This window comes from Synchiropus splendidus, chromosome 1 (assembly GCF_027744825.2).
Source record: "Synchiropus splendidus isolate RoL2022-P1 chromosome 1, RoL_Sspl_1.0, whole genome shotgun sequence".
NCBI classification, from domain to species: Eukaryota; Metazoa; Chordata; class Actinopteri; order Syngnathiformes; family Callionymidae; genus Synchiropus; species Synchiropus splendidus.
The window spans coordinates 28728335-28753992 of record NC_071334.1 but is presented as its reverse complement, the minus strand read 5'-3'; the positions used below and the strand labels follow the sequence as shown (position 1 = coordinate 28753992).

Genomic DNA, 25658 nt, shown 5'->3' with positions numbered 1-25658 from the left:
ACGTGGGATCAGACTGTTGTGGCTGGAAATGAGAGTAGCAGCTGTGGTCTGGAAGTGAGAGGTGTCCCGGGATTGTGTAGGGAATCGAAACAACATGGACATATTAAAAAAAAAAAAAAGAAAGAAACACCATTGTTGCACCTCCGCAGCAACTATTCGGAGACAGGATGTTCTGTGATTAACCCCTCCAGGGAACTTTTTCCAGGTGGTGTTACACCTGGAAAAAGTCAGGATGTAGCGGGAACTGGGCAGCCAGGACTCTCGACTCTCGCTCTCTCTCTCCAACTCTCATTTTTCACTCAGCCACCACAGATAAGGCACGACCGAAAAGGCCTGCATTTCATTCAAAAGGTCCTGACTCCAAACACAACAAGAAAATAAAATTATCCGAATGAAATACTCATCATTCACGTTGCTGGTTTCTACGACCTCCCCATGCAGCTTCCAGTCAACGTCCTAACTGATCTAGTGGGGTTAATCAGACCACCGTGCCGGATCCAAATGGTAACTGTTACAGAGTGAAACCAGCGTCCTGTGAAAATCTGACTTGAGGGATTTGGGCTGTGTAAGTAGATTACGGTGGTAGGAGCTGGTGGAGCCTGAACAAATGAGGGTTTTTTTTTAACCTCTTCAGTAATCCCCAAACAACTCGAGTGAGGGTCTAACTGACAAATTTGGTATTGTCCCATTCAGTGAAGGTGGGAGGGAAAAAAAAATTTAGACCGGAAGACAACACATTTTGTAGAGTTGTAAGTCATCTGAATTGAATTACAGGACAGCTGTGTTGTGAGGCCAATCCAGTATACAGTTCATGTAAACCCAGGGGTTTGTGCTGTTCCACAATCTCAATGACCAGGTCCTGGATGTCTGTTCCCCTTTGTCTTACAGCTATTGATCAGTGGTGACACTGTCATGGATCTCCAGGTGCCAGTGCAGTAGGCCGATACACTTTTAGTAGTCATGGTTAATGACTATGGTTACACGCAGAGAGTAGCCCGACTGCCCATTTTCTTTGTATTGCATGATGACCAAACATATAGAAACATATAGAAATACAGTTTTAGTTATAGACTACATGCTACATGCAGGCAAAGGTAGTTACTAACAACATTATCCTGGTACGAGAAATTTTAATTTCACTCCCAAATTCTGTTCACATGCATTTTATTAGTGCAATCTTAAGTAATGCAGTTTTCTGGGTGTCATGTACAGTACATACATCTTGAGTTATCCAGCGCTTCGTCCTGTTCAGGGTTGCGAGTGCTGCTGGAGCCTAACCCAGCAGTCACTGGGCGAGAGTCAAGAATGGGCAAGTGGCTTTACTTGCTTTGTGCTAGTGAGTGGAGGGAGTGGGCGGCGTGATAGACGAGGGACGGTGAAGCAAGTGTACGGAGGTTAGCAGAGTGAGAGGTGCACGGAGACTGACACAATAGAATCTGACATTGCTTAGTGCACGATGCAAATTGTTTACATTCAAAAGCTCCTGAAAACACAGTGCACCGTGGGAACTTTTAATGAGGGTGCCAGTGGGTGTAACAGTGTCGGTACCCAACCATTCACCCTGATGCCTCATCATTCATTCTGGGATAAGAATAACCACTATTGACATACGTACTAAGGTAAGTACATAATTTGAGGCTCCACCTCCGGTGTTGCAGCTACGAATGGCTCATTTTCATTCAGCCTTGGCAGGTTTTTATAAAACATTTACGCTAGATACATTGACTTTCAGTTACATAATGGAGAACTACGGCGCAGTGGAGTCCTGTGTGGCAGAATCTGGGGTGTCCACTGAAAGGAAGTTGTTCAGGGGATGAGCGTGTGGCGCTGTTAAGGTGTTCTTATTACATAGCAGCAAGTGTAAAGGAAGAATCCCACTTCCTCATCAGACAAACAACAGCATTTGGACACTGCTCATTGCCTCAACCCTGTTGCACTGATGTCACTATTGAATCCAGTTGTTTTCACTGTTGCAGTCTACATGTGGTCACAGTGTGGTCGCTGTTTGGTGGGGAAGAGAGATGTAGCATGGTCAAATCTATTGAATAACCTTTCAACTTGAACAAGCTCAGGCCAGGTCTCCAGAAATCCAGCCACTCATACTGACAAACTTTGAAGACAGTAAGATGCTACTCAGGTCTTTCCATAACCTCCCTGTTATTGTTTCCCTGGGCCATTCTGCATTTTCCTCACAGAGGTGTACCTCCCTCTTCTAAATACCCGGTTCAGTTCCTTCAACACAACTTCTTTAAAAGGAAAACTTAAATTTATTCAATGTATTCAAGAGCATGTAGACACGTTATCGGACCATCGCGACGACTAAGCAATTATCAAGTGGGCCTTTTTGTGCCTCTATTTTAACACCGTGACACAATACAAGACAATAGGAGGAAGGCCAACTTTCATGTTTTGCCGTGTTCACATGGGACTTGATAGCTCAGTCTCAAGATGTGATATTACCTTGTGTCAAATATAAACTGGTGTTATTTTCTTCTTCGTGCTGTTGTATGGACTCACATGTCTGTTCCAGCTAGATTTCACTAATCCATTCTAGTGTCTATATGTAGTCAGCAGCCACTTTTAATTTTCAAAACAATTGATAGACACATTTTTAACCTCAGCAGTGAGAAAGAATAATACTGCAAATTGCTACATCTGACATGTGATGAACGCATTTACACAGATGACATGGTGTGGAAATTATTTATTTAGAAAGCGAGTACTTTGACTTACTATGTTCATAAGGGTGAGAACATAGTTCTGCACGTGCTCTTTGCCATGGAAACGCACCACAGAATCATCCACAGCCAGAAGCACTTCAATGTTATAGTCGTCTGTCTTGGTGTGCCGCCGCTTGCGCTCCGTCTCGGAAAGTTTATGGTTGACAAGATCCAGAGTCACTGGCAGATCCGCGATCCCAAAGTCAGTCACTGCAATACACAAACAAGAACCAGTCGACAGTGATGATTATATTCTAAACAACTGTGAAGTGAAGCCAGGCACTCATCAGCCTTATTTCAGAATATATGGGATGTAGCCTTGGAAATCCATACTTAGCAATTAGTTTGAGCTCCGAATTCTTCCCTTGAATGATATATTCTTTGGTATTTCTTGACTGGCTATGAATTATGAAGAAGAGAGCGATAACTCAACATAATACACTGGAATCAATGGACCTATTACGTTGAGGTTTTTCACAACTGCTGAAATGCTTTATAGTACACAAGTCAATAATAATAATAATCATCATCATCATATATCATATCATATAAGAACTGGATCCATAAGAGGAAATAAAACACAATCGTCTCCTATAGTCTGTTGTGCATGTATGCAAAATACAGTACATGAAACCAATGTAACTTCATGAAGCCAAGCAGATTACTTTAAAAACTGCTGCTGTAATAATCCCCTTGGTGCGATATGATCTGACCCAGAATGCTTCCTCAGACGCAACTCAAGGTTATTTAGATTTCGCTTTGAGATATAGATATTCAATACTTGGCCCACAGTGATTCCGATTTTATTTTGGCTCGAGTAATGAAAAGTCAACATTAACACACTCTCACTGAATAGCAAAGCAGGGCATATATGCACAGATAGCGTTGGCATCTCATTTATCAAGCCCATAGCTTGTTCGCTCAATCACGCCACAAAGAAAATTCTCTCCATCCGTGGGTCAGTTAAGATACTGAACCACAAAGGCCCTCACAAGTCACAAGTTTTCCTGCACTACTGTGATTTACTTAAACTGAATCAATTTAAGACTTCCAGACAGGTATTGAGTTGAAACACCCACTTACGTTAAAATTCAATGCAGACATGGAGTCAACAAGAGTTGAGTCAAAGATCTCCATTTATCTACTGAACACCATTGAAAATGTACCACCTTTAAAGGTGTGCATTACCCAGAGGAATAACTGATCTACAGTCAACCAATGTTTGGTGAAGAAAAAAAGAAAAAAAAATCCAATCCAGAAAAACGTAAGACTTAATGCAGAAAATGTGGTTCAAATGGAAAATCAGCCGCATTTATAACCACCATTAGTGAGGTATCATGACACGCACCGGTGTCATTAATGGCGGTGTGTCAACAATGTATTCCTGCAGCGATGAGACGGTTGTACAGAGGCCTCACTAATCAAAACATGTCAGCCTCAGACGGTTGGCAGGTCTGACAGAGTATGACGGTGAACAATGCCTTGATCTTGGTGAGGCGTGGAAACACATTTCTGACCTGGGAGAACGGCCTTGTGTAGAGCATCTTTGAGACCCATCAACAGCCTGTCGTGAAAATGATTTTGTTGTCTTCATGTGCATGTGCCTTCATTGTTTTCATGTGTGCTGGTAATGACATTTCCAACAATAATATTCCATATCAAAATACAGTGGTACCTCGGTTTTTGGGCTTCGGATTTCGAACGAAAATCCAGAACTCGAGTGCCCCCGAAAAAAAGACGGAAAAAACATAAATCAGCTGACCCACGTCGCGCTTTGTTATTGTGTATAACGCAGCCTCTGTATGCAGACGTGTCCCGTTGGCTACATTTTTTCTTCATATTGAGGTGTAAAACCTTTCCTGTCTCCGCACTGTACCGTGGTAGAGTGTCACAGGGGAGGTGCTCACTCTCCACACCTCCGAGGCTGGAGCGCTCACTCCAGGGTTTGATGTCCTGTTGTCGCAAGTCTCGGACACGGATGAGGCGAGTCTCGGACTTTGAACAAATAAGAGTTTGAACAAAAAATTCAAATTTTTTTTGCTTCGGATTTCGAACGAAAATCCAGAACTCGAACGCTAGTTGGAGCTGGGACAGGGATGAGGCGAGTCTGGGACAGAGCGTGACTTGGTTTATGACTTTGTCACAGCCAAACTGCACAGAAGCGCACATTCAGAGCTGGACACGCACCGGGCACCTCTTCACTTCTGGAGAGACGTCACTCACTCGGCAACCCCTCCCACATGCAGCGGCCACACACATAGAGGAACAGCCACCTGCAGCAGACACTCTACATTCACTCCTACAAAAGCCTATTTTAAGGCTTGGAGCGCATTATCTTTCTCCATTCATTGTAATGGGAAAAATCGATTCAGATTTCGAACAAATCGCTTCTCGAACGGCCGTCTGGTATGGATTGTGGTCGAGAACCAAGGTACCACAGTAGATATGACTTCCATATTTCTAATTTTCAGGTGGTGTGCTTTCAAATGAGCTCAACCAACACTGAGTTTAAGGTAAATGCCAAATGTGGTCATGCTTCAGGTTGTAGCTAAAAGGTAAATTCGTTTTCTCTGCAGGCTGTTTTGACAGCTTCCTTAGAGATGGGGATATGAGCTTTGCCATTTGGGAGACACTTGGAGTAGAAGCAGGAGTTGAGGTGACCCAAGTATCGCATGATGACGGTGTGTGGACACCTCTCTAGTCAGGTGTTCTAGGCCCCCACAATATACTGGGGAGACTAAATTCCACAGTTAACCTGGGAACATTTAGGTGTTCTCCAAAAAGAGATACATTAGAGGCGTTTACTCCAGGGAAAACTGCTGTACAGTGTAGATGGCAGGATCATTTCGACATAATTTCTGATCGCTTGTATAAACCCTGTCCCGTGCTGATGCGAATACGTGAGACGAGAGAGGGATGAGAAGCTTCTTAACACCAGAGTTTTCCACCAGATGGTCCAGCTATTGTTGCAACAGGGAGAGAATTAAAGAAGAATTCATGATGGGGGCGGAGCCATTTGATCGAAGAGGAAAGGTTTGTTTCTGTTCTATCGTGTTATGATGAAACTTCACTTTCCACATGTGCACCCACTCATACAGCAACACCCAGTCAAAACACACACACTGCTCTTTTTGTTTCCACTGACGTCACGTAGCCTCTCTCTGTGCTTACCTTCATTGTGGTGGTCCTCCCTGTGCAACCCCGACTCCCGCTTGATGGCCGACCTGCGGTAAACCACGTGGACACGTCCCTTCATTTCCACGTCCTGTTTGCCCTTTTCCAGTGGCTCAATGAAATACTCCCCATTATCAGTTCGGATTAGACCTGCCTGGAAAAAAAAGATGGATGGAAATCAGTGCACCCCTCCATGTCTACAGTGGAGACATTCCTGCTCAGCCAGTAATTACAGAGTAGCAGATCAATTGGAAGTTGAAGTGGAGGGTGGGCTGGGGGGGGATGACGCAGGTAGGTAATTTGGGGGCTTTTAAGTCCACCACCATGATGAATTGGATGTCATAACAAATTGCCATGAATTGGATGATGGGTCTGAGTGCTGACACGTTTCCATACCATGAGAAATTTTCTCTCGCCCTGGCTTTCTTGACAGCTAAGTGACAAAGACGGCGCCGTACACCAAACTGTGTGTTCATGAAACATCTTTTGTGAAAGTTAATGAAGAAGGAAAGAAGTGCCAGTGCACTTCGACTGAGCAGGGCCCTTTCAAAATCGCTGCTATTTAGCCTCAGTCAAATTGATATCAGATCCCGGCGGAGCACTGCAGTCATTTGCTTTGTAATAAAATACTGCATAAATCTGTGCAGCAGATTTGTGTTGTTTTTCACTGTCTCAGATCCAGCTTTATTCCACAGTCCTCGCCATGACCACGCCCCTTCCGTCAAAGGTGGAATGTTCAAATTGCAACTTGGTAGTAGGGGGACTCGCGCCACGGTGCCACACCTGTAATACATTACAATAGAAACATCTAACTAAATCATAAAATACTTGATGCTAATTTACTTGCATCTTGAGGCACCACCAGATACCAGCAAATGTCAGTTTTGCATAACATCAGCCTCTAAGACAATTTGTGCAAGTGGATAAAGCCAATAAAAACATTCAAGAGGAACACTGCTGGATAAGACAGCAAGTGGGTGAGTGAAAGTTTCAGTAGAGAGAATGGGGCCAAGAAATACTTCAATGGGGAAATTGAAAAATACAGCCATACAATGAAAGAATAAGTGCTTCAGGTACCCAGGACAAATGATGAATTGAGATTCAGATTGAGAGAGCACACTGGAAATGCGCCATCTGGAAAGAGAGGTGTTGTGGAATTGCAGAATAGAAATGATTTTCACAGTGATTCGTTTAAAAAAAAAACTTGGCTTACTAAATTGTTGGTATTTGTGTGTATTAAACTCAAGCTCCTAAGGCTCTTCACTGACCTCAAATGACATTAAACATGACCTAGCACGTGCATAGACATTTTGGGGGGGCTGGTGCTCAACCCAGAAAAAAGGACACCCATCGCAAAGAATATTGCTGTTGTTCCTTCGTCCTGAAATAACCAACACTAATTTAATGCGCCCATTGTGGAAAAATATGTTGTGTATGTTCATACGTTAGAGCTCTTCCAAGCATAACATCATAGTGGCACAGAAGTCTTAGCATAAGCCCCGGAAAGATGACGTTCATGTCTTTTAAATATAAAGCATTTTACCGTGCGCCAGTTCTAAATATAAAACTTTATATTTAAGGCCATTTAGTGTGTTTCCAACAACCTATCAATAGCCCAGCTTGTGTGCCCTGTGGTGCAGGTCAGGAATGATTCTCACATGGACTTAAGTCATGATACCGTCTGGTATCAAAATGCATATGTGCAGAACAGATGACAGAGACACTTTTTTTCCTTCTAAAGAATTTAAAAATAAATTTGAAAATGGCTCAGATCAGACACGACTTGCATGCAGGGTAAATGGCTGGTGGTCTATCTGTGGACATCTCATGACCAAAGTTGGTGAGAGACACTGATCATAAATCATTAAAGAATCGTGATCCATTCACCGTTGTGTCTGATTTATTTTTCAATTCACATTTAATTTACCTACCGACTGGATTTGCATCTCAAATGCAACTTTCCTTTGCGAGTTCTACGCTGCCAAGCGCCGCTGCAAGCCACTAGTTTCTGCTTCGCCTTCAGCCAATGACGAAGCCCCTTGTAGTCACGTGTTTCTCGTGACGTGAATGCGGTAGTGATTGGATCGCTCGGCGACAGGATAGAAACCGAAGGCAGATGGATGACAAACCGGGAACTAGGCTTGCATTCGGTTGTGTGGCTCTATTTGCATTAAAACCGGATGACGTGTTTTTCACCATAAATAAGGGATGCTCTGATCGATCGGACACCGATCATGATAGGCCAATATCAGCGTGATCGGTGAATGCCGATCACTACCAGTCATTGCCGATCATTGCCCCGCTGGTTGTGATGCGTCTGCTCCTCCCTACTCAGCAGCAGCATGACTGCTGTGAATCATTAAAAGTTTGCATCCTGCAGCACATGTGCAGGAAATGCTGTGCAGGGAAGCGTTTTCTGGGCTCATGAAAGTGAGTCCTTAGCAGCAGGCTGTTAATGCAGCTAATGCTTAGGAACACCAAACATGACATTCGGATTGATAAGAAATAATTGTTAATTTCACCGAGCTGAACCATGACCAGTCTTTCTCAGTTTTCGTTTATGCGGAGACGGAAATCGGACCAGATCCGTCGTCGTTTTGGAATCGGGTGCAGTGTTCGCTAGCCACCTGAATGTGAAACTTCTGAAAACGTACGAGTGGAAACTTTCATAATTACAGAGTCCCGCGACAGTATGTAAATATTTCACAGATACAGCAAGGCATCTAGAGATTCACCAAACTGCAACGTCTCATGTCGAATGTTTCTCAGTTGTCCTTTTGACACAATAGTTGCTGCATTCTGCAAGTTTTTTTTCTATTTCTTGCCTCCTTGAAGAGGTGTATAAAAACATGTCTGAATTAAAATCATTTGAAGTTCATTATGTCACATCATACACACAGAAGGTCTCATTTCCATAACAAATTAATTGTCGATCCATGTGATCGGTATTGAGGATTAGCACTCTGGCTGATCGGTATCAGTGATCGGCATCAAAAACCCTGATCATAGCATCCCTACAACAAATCTTTATCAGCACCTCAAACGTTGTATGTTTGGTGCTGCAACCTTGTTTTTTCATGGTTTATGTGGGCAATAAACTTCATGTTTCATAAGGAAAAAATAATGGTGGTAGAGAGTCCTGATATCAATTCTTAGCACAAAAAAAAATCATGATTCATATTTCCCCCCGAATCGTGCAGGCCTAAATACAAGGGCATCTCATATGCCGTTCACTTCCTTGCAAGACATTATGAATCCCATTTTGAAATTGGAAAAGTGGACTTTTGTGTCCCGTGCTCACGCAAGAAGCATGTCACACACAGTTTTCACGGCAATGTCAGTAACTGTTGGTACTCATTTACTTTAAAGAGCAACTAATGTCCATGAGATCCACATCATTCATTATTTATTCTCTCATATATAAATTCATACTTCGCATAGTCGCAGCACTTCTGACTCAATACGCTGCATGAACGTCTCTTCCTGTAAACTCTTGACATTGGCTGTGTGTGGGAGCGGGACGGGTTGCATGCAGCCAACAGCCATCTTTATGTGGTGCATTCCTCTAATTGGACAACATATGGACAAATGTGCGACACAGTCTAATAAAATGAATATAATTCTGCACATTTAGAATTTCTGCTGTCTTCACCGGAGAGAAGCACGAGCAGGAATCAGCATTTTTTTCAGTCAATCAGTGTGATTGCGGCTCAGGTACTCACAAGTCGTGCTATTGTTGGGGGTCAGTTTTAATTTCAGTTTCATTCAAGTCATTGCATCAAGCTGCGACTGCGATTCGTTTTATTCACCTCTTGACTACTCTAGCCCAGCTTGAATGCACGAGAAACCTGAGCATTTTACTGTATTTATTAGACTGGTGTTATTGAACCGGGGTGCAGCAGCGGCACACTAGAGTGAGAAGGTGTCAAGTGTGCATTTACATACATTTACATTTACATGTGCATTTATTCCAGACCTTGAACACCAGAACAGATATATACTGTACATTGGCCATTCATTAATTTTATCGTATTTACATACCAAGCATGTCAAACACACACACACACACGTGTCTGTATTGCTATCCCTCTGTGGAGGTTTCTCATTGCCATAACACCCTTTACTTAAACCTTCCAAAACACATGGCTAAGCTTAACCAGGACTTGGAACCAAACTGAAACCCAAACATAATCAGTAGGTCTTCATTCTTAGATTGAGGTTTGGACCTGTGGGGACCGGCAAAACGTCCACATGAAGACATAACGTCCCCACAAGGATAGTGTTTTGTCAAGAATTGGTCCCCACCAGGCAGTATGAACAAGCACACACACATATTGAAATGAAGTATATTTATGTGCAAATACAATGGAAAGAGTCAAAGTCTGCACCATAAGCTGTAGTTTACAGAGCGGATTGAAACAAACCTTTTTCATGCAACTTTTATTCAGATTTCACCAAAAGACATTAATGGGCTCATGAAGTTGCTGAGGTGCAACGAAAACATGTACCAACATCACAAACTGCTTATTAAATGAAAGCAGTTGAATGACCAACGCTTTTGTTTCTTCAGTGACTGACTCAAATTTTTCAAGCTGTGTTTTTTTTTAAGATGTATTCAGCTAAAAACCAATTAGATGTTCAACAACGTGAAAAATGCACGATAGAAGAAGGTTGAAACGGTGCGGTGAAGGACTTCATCGAGCTCAGGCCAGGAAATTCCACGTACAACATGCTCAAATACTTCCTCTGAGGTCTCTTGTTACACTGAAAGAAGTGTGAGGGGAGTGAGGCAGCATCTTCAGGAGCTGCACTGAAGACATCTGGTGGGTAGTTATATAATGTCACCCTAACTTAAAGAAAAATATAGAAGTTACTCTCAGCTGTTGGAGGCAAAGAATCACTTTTTTTATCAGATCAATCATCATCAAAAACAACAGAAATGTGGCCTTGTTACTCTTTTGATCAAGGAGGAAGACTGACTGCTTCTTACTTCCAATCAATTGCTTGGATAATACCTTTCAGTGAAGAGGGTACGTACCCATGGGCACCATGTTGCAGGAGGCGCCACAACAATGAAGGACTCATGAGATTAAAACAATGTGAAACGTGACTATGGATTAATCCAAGTTCAATGCCCTGTTATCTGTACATCAATAGCTCAAGCACCACATGACCAAAGGAGGCATTTATGATCATGCAACATACCACGTCCATTATCTATCATGTCTGGGAGCTCCAAGTATGAAGGAAATCCACTCCACCGCACGACAAAGAAGGCCCTCCTAATGAGCCTGACAGCATTCCAACTGAAGTACACCTCAGGCTCCAACAGAGTGCTATGCTAGCCTGCTGGTTTAAGTACAGCTGAGCAGGAAACTTGAGATTCGCAAGAGCCACTGTCATTTCTCCCTCAAATAAATGGTCACTGCATTACATTGAGAAGTGTCATGAGAGCAATATTTGACACCCTTCGAACCTTTTTTTTTTTTCAGAGAGTATGCCTAAATCCAGGGTGTCACATATGACTATGTCTCACAATTGGGTTGATTGTTATTCACCATGAATCATTCCATAGTATGAAATCGGACACATTCAACATATACTTTAAACACTTCTCCCGGTAAGGCATACCTAAATTTATGATGACATAGGACGAATTGATGCACACACATTGACATAAAACTGACCTATTGAACTGTATTTCATTCCTGTCTGTCTATTTCATCACAGTCTGGACTGTGTAACACATTGGAATGGATCAGTCACCCAGCAAAATGGATCCAGTTCAACACTGTATGCAGACTTTGAATCACACTTCACATTGAAGGGCCACCACCACGACGTAGCTGGCTGCACTTTCTTGACACCACAGACACAAAGGAAAGTGTTCAAATAAACACCAAACATGTGAGACATGGATCGGACAGTCCGATACTCTTTGACTGTTGTTGAACGCTTCTGTGAGGTCATCAGAGAGTGATGTCATGGCTGAAGTCAGTCACAGTGTGTGCCTGACCAGTGGAGCGGGTTGCCAGGTTGTCAACTGTGGCCTCGTGGAGCTCAGTTGAGCAGCGCTTTCAGGGGCATTTCACACTGCAGGTTCTGTCTCAGGAGTCCAATCCACCCCCTGCTGTGCAGCCTCGCACCTCTGCACCTCAGACAATGTTGTTCTTTTCTACAAAATAGCTGGTTTATGACCCACGATGAAGCACGTCTCAAGGAAGTCGTCAACAACCTGTTCACCACCATCGAGATGACCTCCTTATTTCTGTCAGTTATTAGTACTACGAGTTGTCCTCACGTCAGATATGAACTGATGACGGACCTCCGCCACAGCCGGAACAGAATGGGTCCGTTTCACAGCCAAAACTAAACTAGAAAGAGTCATGTTTATTTTACAAGTAAATATCGGACACAAGCTGCGTAATACGGAGCGTCTAGATTGAGTCACACTGCTCTCACCACACCTTGAACACAGTGAGAAAGATTACTGACGGTCGACAAGATTTTAATCATTTAAGTACAGATTCAGACGTCAGAAATGATCAAGGAGTAGTCTGGTGAGCTTCAGTAACTTGGGGAAAAATCACTGTCTTTCCTCTTCGCTGTCCACCCTTTACTGCCCAGTTTGTGTGGAGTCGCGCTCTACACGTAGTTTCCCGCATCTAGCGCAGAGTCGCCTGAGGTGAGAAGCTCACCACCAGCTGAGAGTTTGCCTGGTCTCCAGCCGGGATCAAGTCCGCAGCCAAAACCCGACTCTTGTGTTCACATCTGGGACTTCTGAGCCGAAAGAGCTTTGTCTCGAGACAGAACCCGTAGTGTGAAAGCACCCTCAAATCACAGCCTTTATCATTTGAAAATCGCATTATATTACATGGCAATATTGAGTAGAAAGAAGGCCTACTCACCATGAACTCTTGTGTTGCTGCTACTTGTGTATATATCATTTATTAGTTCCTATTTGTTGTTTTCTGCATGCTTGATTGTTTTGATATATTCTTTTTTACATTGTTTGCACCAAGGGAGTAGCGCTCAAATCTCGTTGTACACCGTACAAGGACAATAAAGGCTATTCTATTCTATTCTATTCTAACTCATCTCATCTTCGCCCATCAACGCCTTATGAATAATGTATACAGCGTTGAGATGGAGCTCATAAGTCCCACACTAGAGCTGTGCAATGTGCAAATTAGAATTACCTTCTTGAACCAGATTAGTATCCTTAAAAAAACATAACCAAAAAATGAATAGAATAATGTATGGCCAGGTCTGGCAAGCGCTGACTCGGGTGCTGCTGACTGACAGCACAGACTAGAAAAGGTCAACAAAGCCACTCAGACTCACTAGAACCTTAAATTCCACATGTTGGTAATAGCAACTTTGAAGGTGAAGGTATAGTGTAGACAAAATCAGGTCACAGTACAGCAGTGCACGACAAATATTTGAGATGAATATCAGCAGTGTTGGACATTTATGATGGCGGACGATGGTATAGCTGATGGCACTTCCACAAAATGATCTTATTTTGAATAATTCTTCTGCTCTTTCTGTAAGGTCCTCACTCTGGCACTCTCAACAGACATTTTCAGTTGTGACCCAGGTGGAAAATGGTTACCATTAAAAGGCAGTGGAATATAAATCCTGATCCGCTGTCTAATTAGGTGTAAAGGTCAACAGGTTTACCTCACGTTTCAGTCTGCATTCACCCTCTCATCTCACACCCATCACCTCTCACAGGCAAGTCAGGCAGTAGGTCGTCGATAAGTGGAGCTGTGAACAGCTGAGACGTGAGTCTGAACCGATATTCTAGCTTGTGAAAGTGACACATTACCTCTTGAGTCCCTGTGATCAACGTATCAGCCGAGGCCCTGAGGTCTGTCATCCAGGAGACATTTATGAAGAGAAAATGCATTTAAAAGGAGCGTCCAAGTGTTTTTGGTCTGTCGTCAGAACAGAAGGTAACGTTCTCGACAGAGACAAATGTGTCTATAGAAGCCATGACAGTAGCACCACATTAATTCCATGATCTAGCTTCATCTTTTCAAGAGGCCTCACGCAAACATTCAAGTGATCACGAAAAAAAACTGCAGTTGCAACTGACGACCACAACAATATGTCATAGACAGAAGACTACACATCACTATAGTGTACTGTAGGCTACGTACCAAAATAAAAATAAACACCCTAGATGCCAATGCAACATGTAATAACCAATGTAATAGGCAACAGTCAATAGATTATGAGATATCATTTGCTGCATGTTACCACCATCACAGCCATCAATCAGCAACATATAAAAACCTGAATTCAATAACTACAATGACCAAAAATGTCCCTGCTGGGATTCAAACTCTGTATTAAAGTGAAACGTGTTGGCAACTACGCCACCAGGTAGTTAGGTCATGGCATTCACAAGCTTTAAAAACTGCCAATAATTGTTAATAACCAGCACAAGAGCTCGGCAGTGCAGGGCACAGGATCAGCATGTGCAAAGCCATTGGTGCGACAGGCAACTGACAAGCCTTTCAAAATCCACATTAAACTAGAGGATACTATCCAAATTTAAACACATCAGACAGCCATTCCTGACATTTTTTTTCCCAGAAAATCCATTCATTTAATTTTTTTTTAAAGGTTTGGTTTGGTTTTCTTTGATACATAGCAAATCATATCTGGTACTATATTCGACTAGGCATTGTTTTGTTTTGTTTTACTTATTTTAAGCCAAACATCAAAAACATCCAGTCGCCACAACAGGATTCCACTCAAATAAACAACATTTATTTCAGTGAAGACGGAAAAAGCCTCAGGGATTGCAGACCACACAGAGGACATCAAGGAAACCAAATCACATTTCAGTTTCTAAAGAATGGAGTAGCTGCACACAGTCAATTGCTTTCCAAGGAGCCAAGTGAGCTTCCTTAATCCTCTGCTGACAACAAAGGTCTGCGCATGCAGCAATTTATTGTTATGAACAATGACAAGCGGCCAACACTTTGGGTGTTGTTTAACAAATACATCATACAGTACGAATTGGTTCCACATTCATAGATTATGCAACTCCGCTGTGCAATCTGATCAGTGCACATAGCAAGCTGTTGCTGAATATTCTGGCTTTTGGGCTCCACGATGATCGGTTAAAACACTGTCATTGTTATTGTGTGCATGTGCGATAGTGACATCACAGGGCAGTGCAGTATCTTCCCACTTTTTGTTCAACTTTTATTTAGCTTTATTTGAGCATTTTTATCAGCCTCCATTCTACTCTTACAGTGAATGATTCTGCAGGTGGTTGACCTTTTCAGCTCATGAGCTGCCAAAAAACGACCAAGTTCAAAGATCTACCTACCACGAAACAAACATTTTTAAATATATTGAGTATTCAATATTGGTCTTGTTCGTGATTCTTTCTCTCTCAGCAGCAGGTTCTGAACAAGAGCTTACAATTTGGTGGTGAAAGTGTCCTCAAACTGCTCAAAGTGAAAAATACAGACAATATCAGGCAAATAATTATGATTCAATCTTAGCTATGTTTATCCCATAATAAAACAAAAGATGTCTTTTAATTTGAAAGTACTCTCTGTTCCAATTTATTAACTTCTAAAAATGCTAAGAAAACAAAGCTTGCTCATAAAGTCAGACGTGCCAGAGTTAAAGATGCTAGAGGGACTTCATGTGGAAAGACACTGATGGTCTGGGCATAAGAAGAGGAAATAAGAATAAGAAAGTGTATTGAAAATAAATAAAGAAATAAATAAAGAAAAAAAGGATTATTATTATTATTATTATTATTATTATTATTATTATTAATAATAATAATAATAATAATAATAATAATAATCCCCTCCCTCATGTCAGTATTGTCAGATATAGTAGCTCGAGCACTTGAGAGCAGCGAAATGAATGTACCTATTTTCCATCAGCGCTGAATGGAAAAATGTTGCCCAACCCCCAGAGAAGACAACTGGCCTTTGAGAGTTGCTAGGGGACCCTCGCTCATTGTAAGCAACAGGCAACAGAAATAGCTACCACCAGGCCTGTGTTATCTTAACTTCATGCAGTCGCACATGTAACTCAATCATCTGAGCCAATTCCCTGCACATGAGTATAACAATAGGGGAGGCGTGTCTGGAGAGGACAGACGTGCAACAGCGTCTGACACGTTTTATGACACAGCTCGATCCTAAAATGACGTGATAGGATTGAATATGGCCCTGGTATTTAGTGATCGTTCTCACTGTCTGAATGGTGGTGGGTAGTAGATACCAGTCTCTTTCGAGCAAGTGTTGCCCTCGATACCGGAGCAGGACGACGATGAATGGACCCAGACAAGAGCGGGATTCTTTTGCTATACGTCATGATAAGCTAACAATAGTGGCCTTACACTCATTGAGGTGGTGGTGGAGGGAGCAGAGTACAGTTATTTGTCTGCAGCTAAATGCTGGACAACAAGGTGATGACCATGTCCAAGGTACAATGTAATGTGACACCTAGTGGTCAGCTTCACCACAACCTCCTTGACATGTGCAACAACTGTTCCATTGCTGAGCGTCTATCCGTCAGTAATCTTGAACTAAAATTGACCTTCACAATATTAGCAAACTGTTTCTGACAACTACAACCAAAAGAAAGTGCTTGTGTTTGATGTTTGTCATTTTTTCCTTTCCAAGTTACAACCCAAAAAATGTACATAATAATTATATAAAATAATAATAATATGTAAAAAACAACACAACACGACACGACACGACACGACACGGCACAAGCAAAACAAAGCAAAGCAAAGCAAAGCAAAACAAAACAAAACAAAACAAAACAAAAAATAAATAAATAAAACAGATAGATAAAGTGAGCCAGAGCAGAATTTGATCTCAGACAAAACTGGATGCAACATAATATTTGAGCAAAGAAATCTAGCCTCTACACCAAGAGGACTGATGAGATGAAGTCTGAACTTAAGTGGCCCGTATATGTCTATATCAGACTTTAAAACAGATATTGGACCCTGTGATGCTCCTAAGTGAGTCTCTTATCTTTGAATAGACTGCACCGGTCTTGGGAAAAGTACATCCGTCTGCCTGCAATTATTCTCACTCTGTCAAAGTGAAAGCCAAGAAATGCTCTGTGCTCTGACAGTTTCAAGTTTTAGGTGCAATATTTGAACCATGTTCATATATTCCTTTTATCCAAAGTTTCCCTAATATTTCATGATAATTATTTCATCCTTTGTTTTATTACTATATAATGATAAGTTATTATTTACAATCAGTAGACATTGTGATACTTTTTGCTAGTAACCATTAGGGATGCTGCGATCAGGGTTTTTGTTGCCGATCACAGATACCGATCACATGAATTGACGATGAATTTGTTATGAAAGTGACGAGACTTTCTGTGTACATGCTGTGAAAACATGAACCATTAAATCATTTTAATTCAGACACGTTTTAATAAACCACTTCAAGAGGGCAAAAAGCAGAAAAACCTTGCAGAATGCAGCAACTATTGTGTCAAAAGGACAACTGAAAAACATTTCATTTGATGTGAGACGTGGCAGTTTGGTGGCTCTCTTGAGACATTGCTGTGTCCGTGAAATATTCACATACTGGCCCTTGTAGCGGGATTCCGAGACAGAGAGCACTGCATTTATGAAAGTTACCACTCTGGATATTAAAAAAAAATTCAGATTCACTAACAGCCTGCTGCTGAGGAACAAGCGGTCTCACTTTCATGAGCCCGGAAAACTCTCCGTGCTCCGTCAAGTGCTGGTGCTTTAAATGGCGTGTTTAATTTGAAGGCGCTTCCCTGCACAGCATTTTCCCGTGCATGTGCTGCAGGATGCTTTTCAACTATTCATGACAGATTGAAAGAAGCTCCACTGTAGACATGCCGCTGGATAGTGAGCAGCGAGTAGGGAGGAGCGGACGCATCACAGCACCGGCTGTCACATGTGATCAGTTGTTGTGATCGACAGTGACAGGTCGTGACTGGCATTCACCAATCACGCAGAAATCGGCCAATCACGATCGGTGATCGATCGATCAGAGCATCCCTAGTTCCAATTCAACACTGAAAGTACATGACATGGCCCCAGGGTAAATTTAAGCGATGGAGAAACGACAAGTGCGACCTGCTCATCTCCATCATCCCACTGGAATTCTGACCGCAAATGATGGACGGAATAGGACCAGTCGTGAAGAGAGTGGTAGAGAGTGGGCCGGGTTTCCCGTTTAAGATCAAGATGGTGACGACTGACCTGGGTTAAGTTTATGCACTACACAAAGTAGCTAAATCATATATAATGGTCAAGAATACCTCAGAGACTGTCAGTTAAATTTTGTGGTTAAATTGTGGCTATGTGAGACAGCGAATGAGAGCCTGCCTCAGTGTGTCAAGTTGCTTGTAGCTCTGATAGCGATGGTACAGAGGAATCTATCAGCCAACTGACTGCCTCTCCTCTGGAGACCCCGTTAGGTAGCTTTAATCTGAAATCTAAAAGAAGCGACTGAACAGTTGTGTCACCTCTGTCATAATGAGAAGAAAGTGCGCGGTGTGCACAGCTAATATGAAACACGACCCAGCGAGTTAACGGTATACACTTGTGTTCAGGTTCCTGTTTGATTCTGGTTTGAAAAGAGATACAATAGAAACTATGGAAAATGCCACAACCCCAACACACCAACTCTCCCATGTGTTCCAGTTCTACCACTCGGTGCGCAGATGATGTAACATGGAATTCCTGTGTTCTGTCTTTCATCAGACATGAGCCTTCAACATCAAGCAGACACGACAGACTAAATAAATTTGCCTGCGAGCTGTCTACACCACCTCTGGAAGTGTCTCGACAAGCTCAGGCAGGTCTGTATTTACACTGGCATCGGTACAAGACAACACACGGCTGATATTCCTGACTGCGGTTGGTGCCACCAAATAAGGCACATTTTCCCACATTCATACAGATACAGGTTTTGGGTTTGACTTCATATTCAGGCTGGAAGATATCAGATGCTAGATGACTGTGCTAACTACAACATGTAGTAAATTAAAACGCAGTGTTGTTTATGATACTGAGAGAGTTGAAATGTCAACAGAAAAGCACGGCATGACTGAAGTCACTTATCTGGCACATTATTTTACCCTCCCACTCCCCCAGCTAGATGTTGAAGTCCACTCAGAGGGATAGTCTGAACAGTCTGGATGACCAAAGCTTAAAACTGACACCTTCTAAGTCATATTCATTATGTATAAATACTTTCAGGTGAAATGCAATGAACAATGTTGCTACCTTTGATTTGTGATAAGACGCTCGTATTTGGCAGATCCGTAGTACTGTGTTTTTATAGTCATTTCTCAATATTTCGAAGGGTGCCAAGGGTGCCCAAGCAACCTGGTGACAAACTTGGACTTTGGATGGTTTCAAAAGAGCTGCATATGGTCCTGGAGCCTGTCCATGTCCAGAGTTGTGTTCAGAGCTCAGATCCACTGCTCATCATTTGAACACATTTTAATCAATTCAAACACAGCAAGGCCACCCTCTGCTACATCCAACTATTGGCGCTCTTAGTCAGCTCCCCGCAGATGCAAATCACTGCGATAAACAATCATAAATTATCATAGGTAATCAAATTTGTTTGGCTTTTCCACTATAGAAGCTGTTCGTTTTGAGAGAAAAGGCCACCGATTAAGAACAGGAAACTTTGTTTTCCCCCACCTTGGCTCTCTACTCTTCCTATCAGCTGTTGCCAGAGCATGGTATCCATCTGGCATATCTTGTCTATTCCTCTTTGGTACACCTACCCTCTTCATGCCGTCTTTTACTTCGACCATTCTTCATCCAAAATTCTTCATGTTTCCTGTCTCTCCTCTGTCCAAACCATGTGGCCTCCCACTTTTCCACATGAACACTGTATATATCTTGAACTTCTGAAATGTGGTTAAAATAATTGTTGCATATATTTTGATGCTAGAAATAACACATTCTACAACCAACACTAGAAGACTAATGTTTGATCAGCACTCCCTTTCTCTAATCTGAAAGAGGATTATATACCTCCCTGTTAGATGGAGTCACGCAGTGTTCAGACATGTCGTCTGTATTGGAACAGATAAGTGACCAACACGTGATGTAAGTTAGTTCAGAATTTGGAGACAGATTCTAGTAACGGTGCCTCCTCGCTCACGATTATAAGTTGGTATATTATTAGTCTCCTGAAACACTGCGGTGACAACACCGCTCCTCGTCTTCTGTCTGAGAGAATGTGTACTCTGTTGGGAGGATGGTTCTAAGACCAAAGTAGTTCCAAGAACAAAAAAGGTCAGTACTTTTGAAAGCTATTCTTACTGAACGGTTTTCATGACAGACGCCATCAGCACATATGCTGCGTTTGGGGAGAGCTCCTGTTAAACGGGAGGTTTCGATGGGCGGGGCTCCAGTGCTACTGTGCTCCAGTGTTCCATTGGGGTCCAATATCATTTAAAAGTCATTTAAAGCACCAGCATAGGTCTCCTTTATCAGTGTTATAAAAGGTTTAGGTTTTTTTCTTGCCATTTTGCATGATTCCAGGTCAGAATCAGCTCCTGCTAAATTCATGTGAAGGTCATGAAGGAATATTTTCCCACTGTCCACAAATGTTGAGGAAGGTAGAGGGTTAGCACAATCTGCTTCAGCGCAAATCACAGAGAGGGAGATAGCCACAGCTCTATAGAATGATGCGTCTTCAAGCTTATTCTAAGATTGGGATCATTATAGAGATGTTCCAGCCATTAAGTGAGTCTCTACATCTACATCTTCAGTCGAGGCAGTCATTTGTGCTGGAGACTTCTCCAGGGTTAGCGCCAATTCTGGGGGGATTGTAGTTGGACAGAAATGTACGCTATGATGCACTTTGGCAGGGCAGAAGATGAGTTGACGGGCTGATGTTTGCTTCGGTAACTCGGTGTATTGACTGGCAGCACATTTAGCAACAGCCCCTCCAACATGAAGGCACCAGACGTGTGGCATTCATGAACTTACCAGGCCGTCACAGTTGCTGATCGCCACCGTAGCTTCTGGCATGTCGCTCACATCCCCAGTGAAAACACAGTTCCTGTGAATACGCTCCTTGGCCTTCTCCTGAAAGTCCTCCTGCCATTCCACCAAGGCTCCTGGTGCCACCAGCCTCCGGTTGGCCCTGAGGCGGAGGTGCAGTTCTTTCCCAAATACAGTGACGTTGAAAAACAAGTGCTGATTGGCAGAAGGTTTGACCACGGGGATCTCCGGGGCATCCCGAGGAACCCTTCTCTTGCCGGCGAAAGCCCGGGCGCCACCACCAACGTCTGCACCCTCACTTCCGCTTCCCGAGGACACCACGTGAGAAATGTACCGGCCATGGGAGTCTGTGCTGAATGGCACGATAAGACCATATTCACTTAATTTTCCAGAGAGTTTTTCTGATGGGACAGACAATGTCAAGTGAGAGTCACTTCCACAGATATTCAGAACTTATAAAAGCAAATTAGAGAATGGTTCAATAAGCATAGAATTTGTCCCTTGAATTGTCCAGTGCAACTAAATCCAGCGTTATTGAATTCATCCAAACAGGGCAGTGAAGCTGTCAGACCCTGTTTCTGACTGGACTCATACACACGGAACATACACTCAATTGGACTTACTGTGCATAACTTAGAGAGCACTTACCATGGCTTTCTGCAGCAAAAATATGATCCACAAACGCGTGACAGAGCGAGAGGCATATGAATAAATAGATACAATCCATAGCGAGCGCGTCTGTGAGGAGCTGGGAAGAGAAGCTGCTGGAGCACAAAGCCGTCAGAGTCAAACTCCTGCGGGCCAGCTGGTAGGCATTTCTTCCCTCTCAACTCCGAACTTGTTTCCAATCTTTTGGCCCGTGCTGAACTGCAGAGACCGAGTCTGCCTCATCCATTTAGAGAGCCGAGGGGGAAATCTGGGGTGCTGATGACGACAACTGCCCGGTACAAGCCGGGGCGGTTTGAAGAGCTAATAACTTTGGTCGTCTTCTTTTACCTTCCCGGATAACCTTTCACAAAGGGAAGAGAGGAAAGAGGAGGTGGTTCAGTGAGCGGGGGGAAAAAAGTCGGAAGAGTTCAGATAAGAGATTCCCGGTGGAGCCACATCTGCCGCCCAGTCCAGCACAGCGGAGCCGTCACTGGAAGCCCCAGCAGCCGACACTGGGAGCGCCAGCCCTCCGCTAACACCAGCGCGTCACCGCCGTCAAAAATAAAAGTTGAAACAAGTTCGTCAAAAAATGTTTCTAATGAACTTCATAAATGGCATTTTTTAGAAAAAAAAAAAAAAAAAAAATATATATATATATATATATATATATATATATATATATATATATATATATATATATATATAATGCATGGAAACATATATATTTTTACGAACAGTTTGCTCCGACAAAAAAATAAATAAATAAAACATAAAAACAAAGGTGAAAGCAAATAAATAAATCAGCTTTTTTTTTAAAATATAATATGCTCTTCAGCACACAATCTCACTCAAAGTTTGAATACTTCAAATGATAATGTGGGGGAATAGTTGAGGGCACGTGTTGGTGGAAAATACTTGAGCAGTAAAAGAGAAAACACCGCAACACCAATGCATTAATGAAGTTCTGAAGCCAGTGAGTAAGTAACCTGTGTTGGCATTGTGTTGACAGTTTACTCCACTGGATAGTTTTGCTGCTTTGTATAATTACTGCTTAGTATGTATGGCAAATATTTATTCAAAGAAGAACACGCGCTGAAAGTAATTCAGATCACTGTTAGATCAGAGATGAAGGAAACATTTTTTGCAAGTCCAAACTCTGGGTTGTGGTTTGTTTGGATTCATTGACCTGGTACGGAAGTTAATCCTAAATCAATAGTGGCCCGAGCTTCGTCGAAGACAGAGCTGTTATACTTTATATTGGCGTCATCATCAGCACCTGCTCTTGTGTGTCCACCCTACATGACCTGGGAAAACATGTTCACTACAGTGGACTTAAGCCATCCCTAACAAAGGTATTTGTACTCCCAAACCAATCAAAATAGTTTGTGCATACTGCTTAAACTCGCCCCAGTTCATATCTGCTTTAGGTTTTCAAGGACTCTGCTCATTGTAGCTATTCAGAAGTCATAATCCTGCAGAGGTCACTGTGAGCATATGCTCACTTTCTAGGCAGGGAACCCACCCAACACCATCATTAATAGCTGAGAAGGTGTGAAAACTGAACAGCAGATTTCATCTGTGGAATGACAGCCTGTGAAAACTTTGGATGACTGCTCAAGCAGCCAGTGAGTTTTTTTTTTTTTGGCCTCAGCGAACTCTTTGGAGTAGGGATTCAGCTAGACATGACCACGCCGCGACTGAACCAACAGCTCTGGAATCCTTCTCAGAGGAAGAGCAGAGTCGGGGGAGGGGACGTGAGTTTTGACGTTGGGTATTTTCTGTTTTTAAAAAAAAAAACCAAAATAACAAAAAAGGTGTCTAGACAAGACGTTCTTTCTCCAAACCTGCCCGCCCCCACCCCCACTCCGCACGGGGCCTGTACTCTCCAAATGACTTTCAGGATGTTCAACGTTGAGCAGGTGTGGGGTTTTAAGCAGCGTCACTCCTTGAGGGTGGCAACAGGAGGACTGGATGAAGCACGCTGCTCTAATAAAAGATGGAAACTAACCACCATGTGAGGATGGAAACCATTAACTGCCTTTTAAGAAGTTTTATGCTCTTTTTCCATCCATACAGTTCAGTTTTGCATGTGTTCCAAAAGCCAGGATTCCACAATATAGCGCAGTATTCAATTAGAAGCCTTGTTTTTCCCCACTGAAATGAAAAGCTCCACTCAGAGTTTGCGGTTGATTCCACACACCAGAACAATTTTGTACTACAGCGCTGGGATTAGAACACTGTGTCCTAGGTGCAGCACAGCAAAACGCTTTTCCTTCATTTGAAATGTGACTTACAGGACTATAAACACATGGCTGATGTGTTCATGGACATCATAGTAGACTTTCAGAGGTGGAAAAGTGAACAGAAGCTAGCGAGGCAGGGGCTTTGGAAGAATCACTCTCTTTTACTCGACAGATTTCCAGCACAGAGAGATTTTGGATGGCTCTCCGTGATATGCTGTAATGTGGTCTTGTCATGCCAGCGTGCTGAGAAAATATGTGACTTTTCATCTCCAAGATGCAAAGCAGCTGCTGGACTGCCTGGCAGCTCCAGGGAAGAGTGTCTGTGGTGGCTACAAACCAGTGACTTGGAAGAATTGTGCTCCTCATGTGCTGTGTGCATGGAAAAAGAGAGCGAGGTCCAATGATTGCTGAGTTATGACCCTGGTTAGGCTTAGTGAGTTTCACTTGACGGTTCTTGTGAAAATGTGATTAGACTGTAATAAGCGTGGGAGTCTCACTCGAGCCTCGACAGGGATCTTCTCTTCAGTCTGGCTCTCTTTTAAAGCGCCACAATGTCCTTCACAGGCATGGCTCGTGATGGGTCAAGCTTTTCACATAATGAATCAATATTATTGCACAATATAAAATCTAAATGACTTTCAAAAACATCACATGCATTTCGCTCAAACTGACTACATAAACTGCCGTACAAAAGTAAGGGATCAAGCTCATTGGTAGGAGAAGAGAATGCAAGACATGGGCCAATGAACTGGATGATCCTGGAAATATGTGGCTAGGAAAGAACCAAAAGGCAAAGCTCTTGAGTTCCAGCCTATGGCTAAGAGATTTGTGTGGTGTCTGAAGGACCGTGACCTCCCACATAAGTGGCTGATATATATGAGTAGCCTTCTTTGGGTGTCTCCAATACAGGTACAGGGGCCACATGAACGTCTCTCTGGTGAGGTACTGCAGGGATTGTGAACTTGGGCGAGACCCTGGTGCAGACTGAGTACCAGTACTTGGAGTGTCTATGAAAGTTTGGCCTTTGCCCTGGCTGCTGTCCCCTGCAAACCAATCTTCGATCAGTGCAGAAAAATGGATGGATGGAACATTAGAGAAAGCTTAATAGCTTAAAAAGTAGCTTAAAACTGAAATAAATGCAGAAAGAATAACACAGATTTTATTTCCCTTTCTTTTTAAAATACTGCTACTGTACCTAAAAACTTATATAAATCTGAAGGAGGTCATATTGTCATAGGTATGCCATGGAATTTAATGTCGGAAAGGCTGTAATATCTCTTATTTCTGAGGTACATACGAGTAACATCCGACTTACGACCTGCTCGACTTACGTCCACCCGTACTTACGACCACGGCCAGCAGATGTTTTTTTTTTTTTATTATTCTATGTCTGGCACCGCAGCCCGGCATCGTGTATGACAGTTACGGCAGCACCTTATTCCAGCATCTCACTCTCACACAGCCATCTACCACTACAGTAGTACCTATAACCCTCGCTTGGCTATTTTGACATTTGGCATTAGACGTACGTCCAATCTGACTTACGACTGGTTGGTCGGAACCAGTCATAATCTGCACCTTTCATGACTGTTCTTTGGTCAATGGATGAATCTGTGCGAGAGGACATCTTTGTTTTGAATTATTAAACTTAAGCTGAAGTTGACCAACAACCTTTTTGATGTGAAGTCGAGGGAAGACACATTGGGTGAAATCAGAATTTAGTGCGGTCAGCAGTCTCTTTTGTCATATATCTGTCATGTCCTGCTTTTATTTTGACCTGCATCCTGTTCCTGTCTGTCTCTGTCTCTTCTTGTTTCATGACTGTTCCGGTTCAGATTTATTTGG

General features: G+C 42.7%; 1 protein-coding gene across 7 annotated transcripts in view; it reads right to left on the bottom strand.

Moving 5' to 3' along the window:
- The window catches only part of LOC128769699 (A disintegrin and metalloproteinase with thrombospondin motifs 3), a 50465-nt gene extending 28436 nt beyond the window's left edge, over positions 1 to 22029 (bottom strand). For 6 of the 7 annotated variants that reach the window (XM_053883640.1, XM_053883657.1, XM_053883673.1 and 3 more), the window contains exons 1-4: positions 21571 to 22029; positions 20908 to 21323; positions 5892 to 6048; positions 2734 to 2930 (exon numbers count right to left, since the gene is read on the bottom strand). In XM_053883640.1, the coding sequence (XP_053739615.1) occupies positions 2734 to 2930; positions 5892 to 6048; positions 20908 to 21323; positions 21571 to 21649 (849 nt within the window). In that variant the 5' untranslated portion in view covers positions 21650 to 22029. The remainder of the gene's footprint in view (positions 1 to 2733; positions 2931 to 5891; positions 6049 to 20907; positions 21324 to 21570) is intronic. The other variant, XM_053883683.1, reaches the window with a different exon arrangement.
- Between the last annotated feature and the right edge of the window lie 3629 nt (positions 22030 to 25658).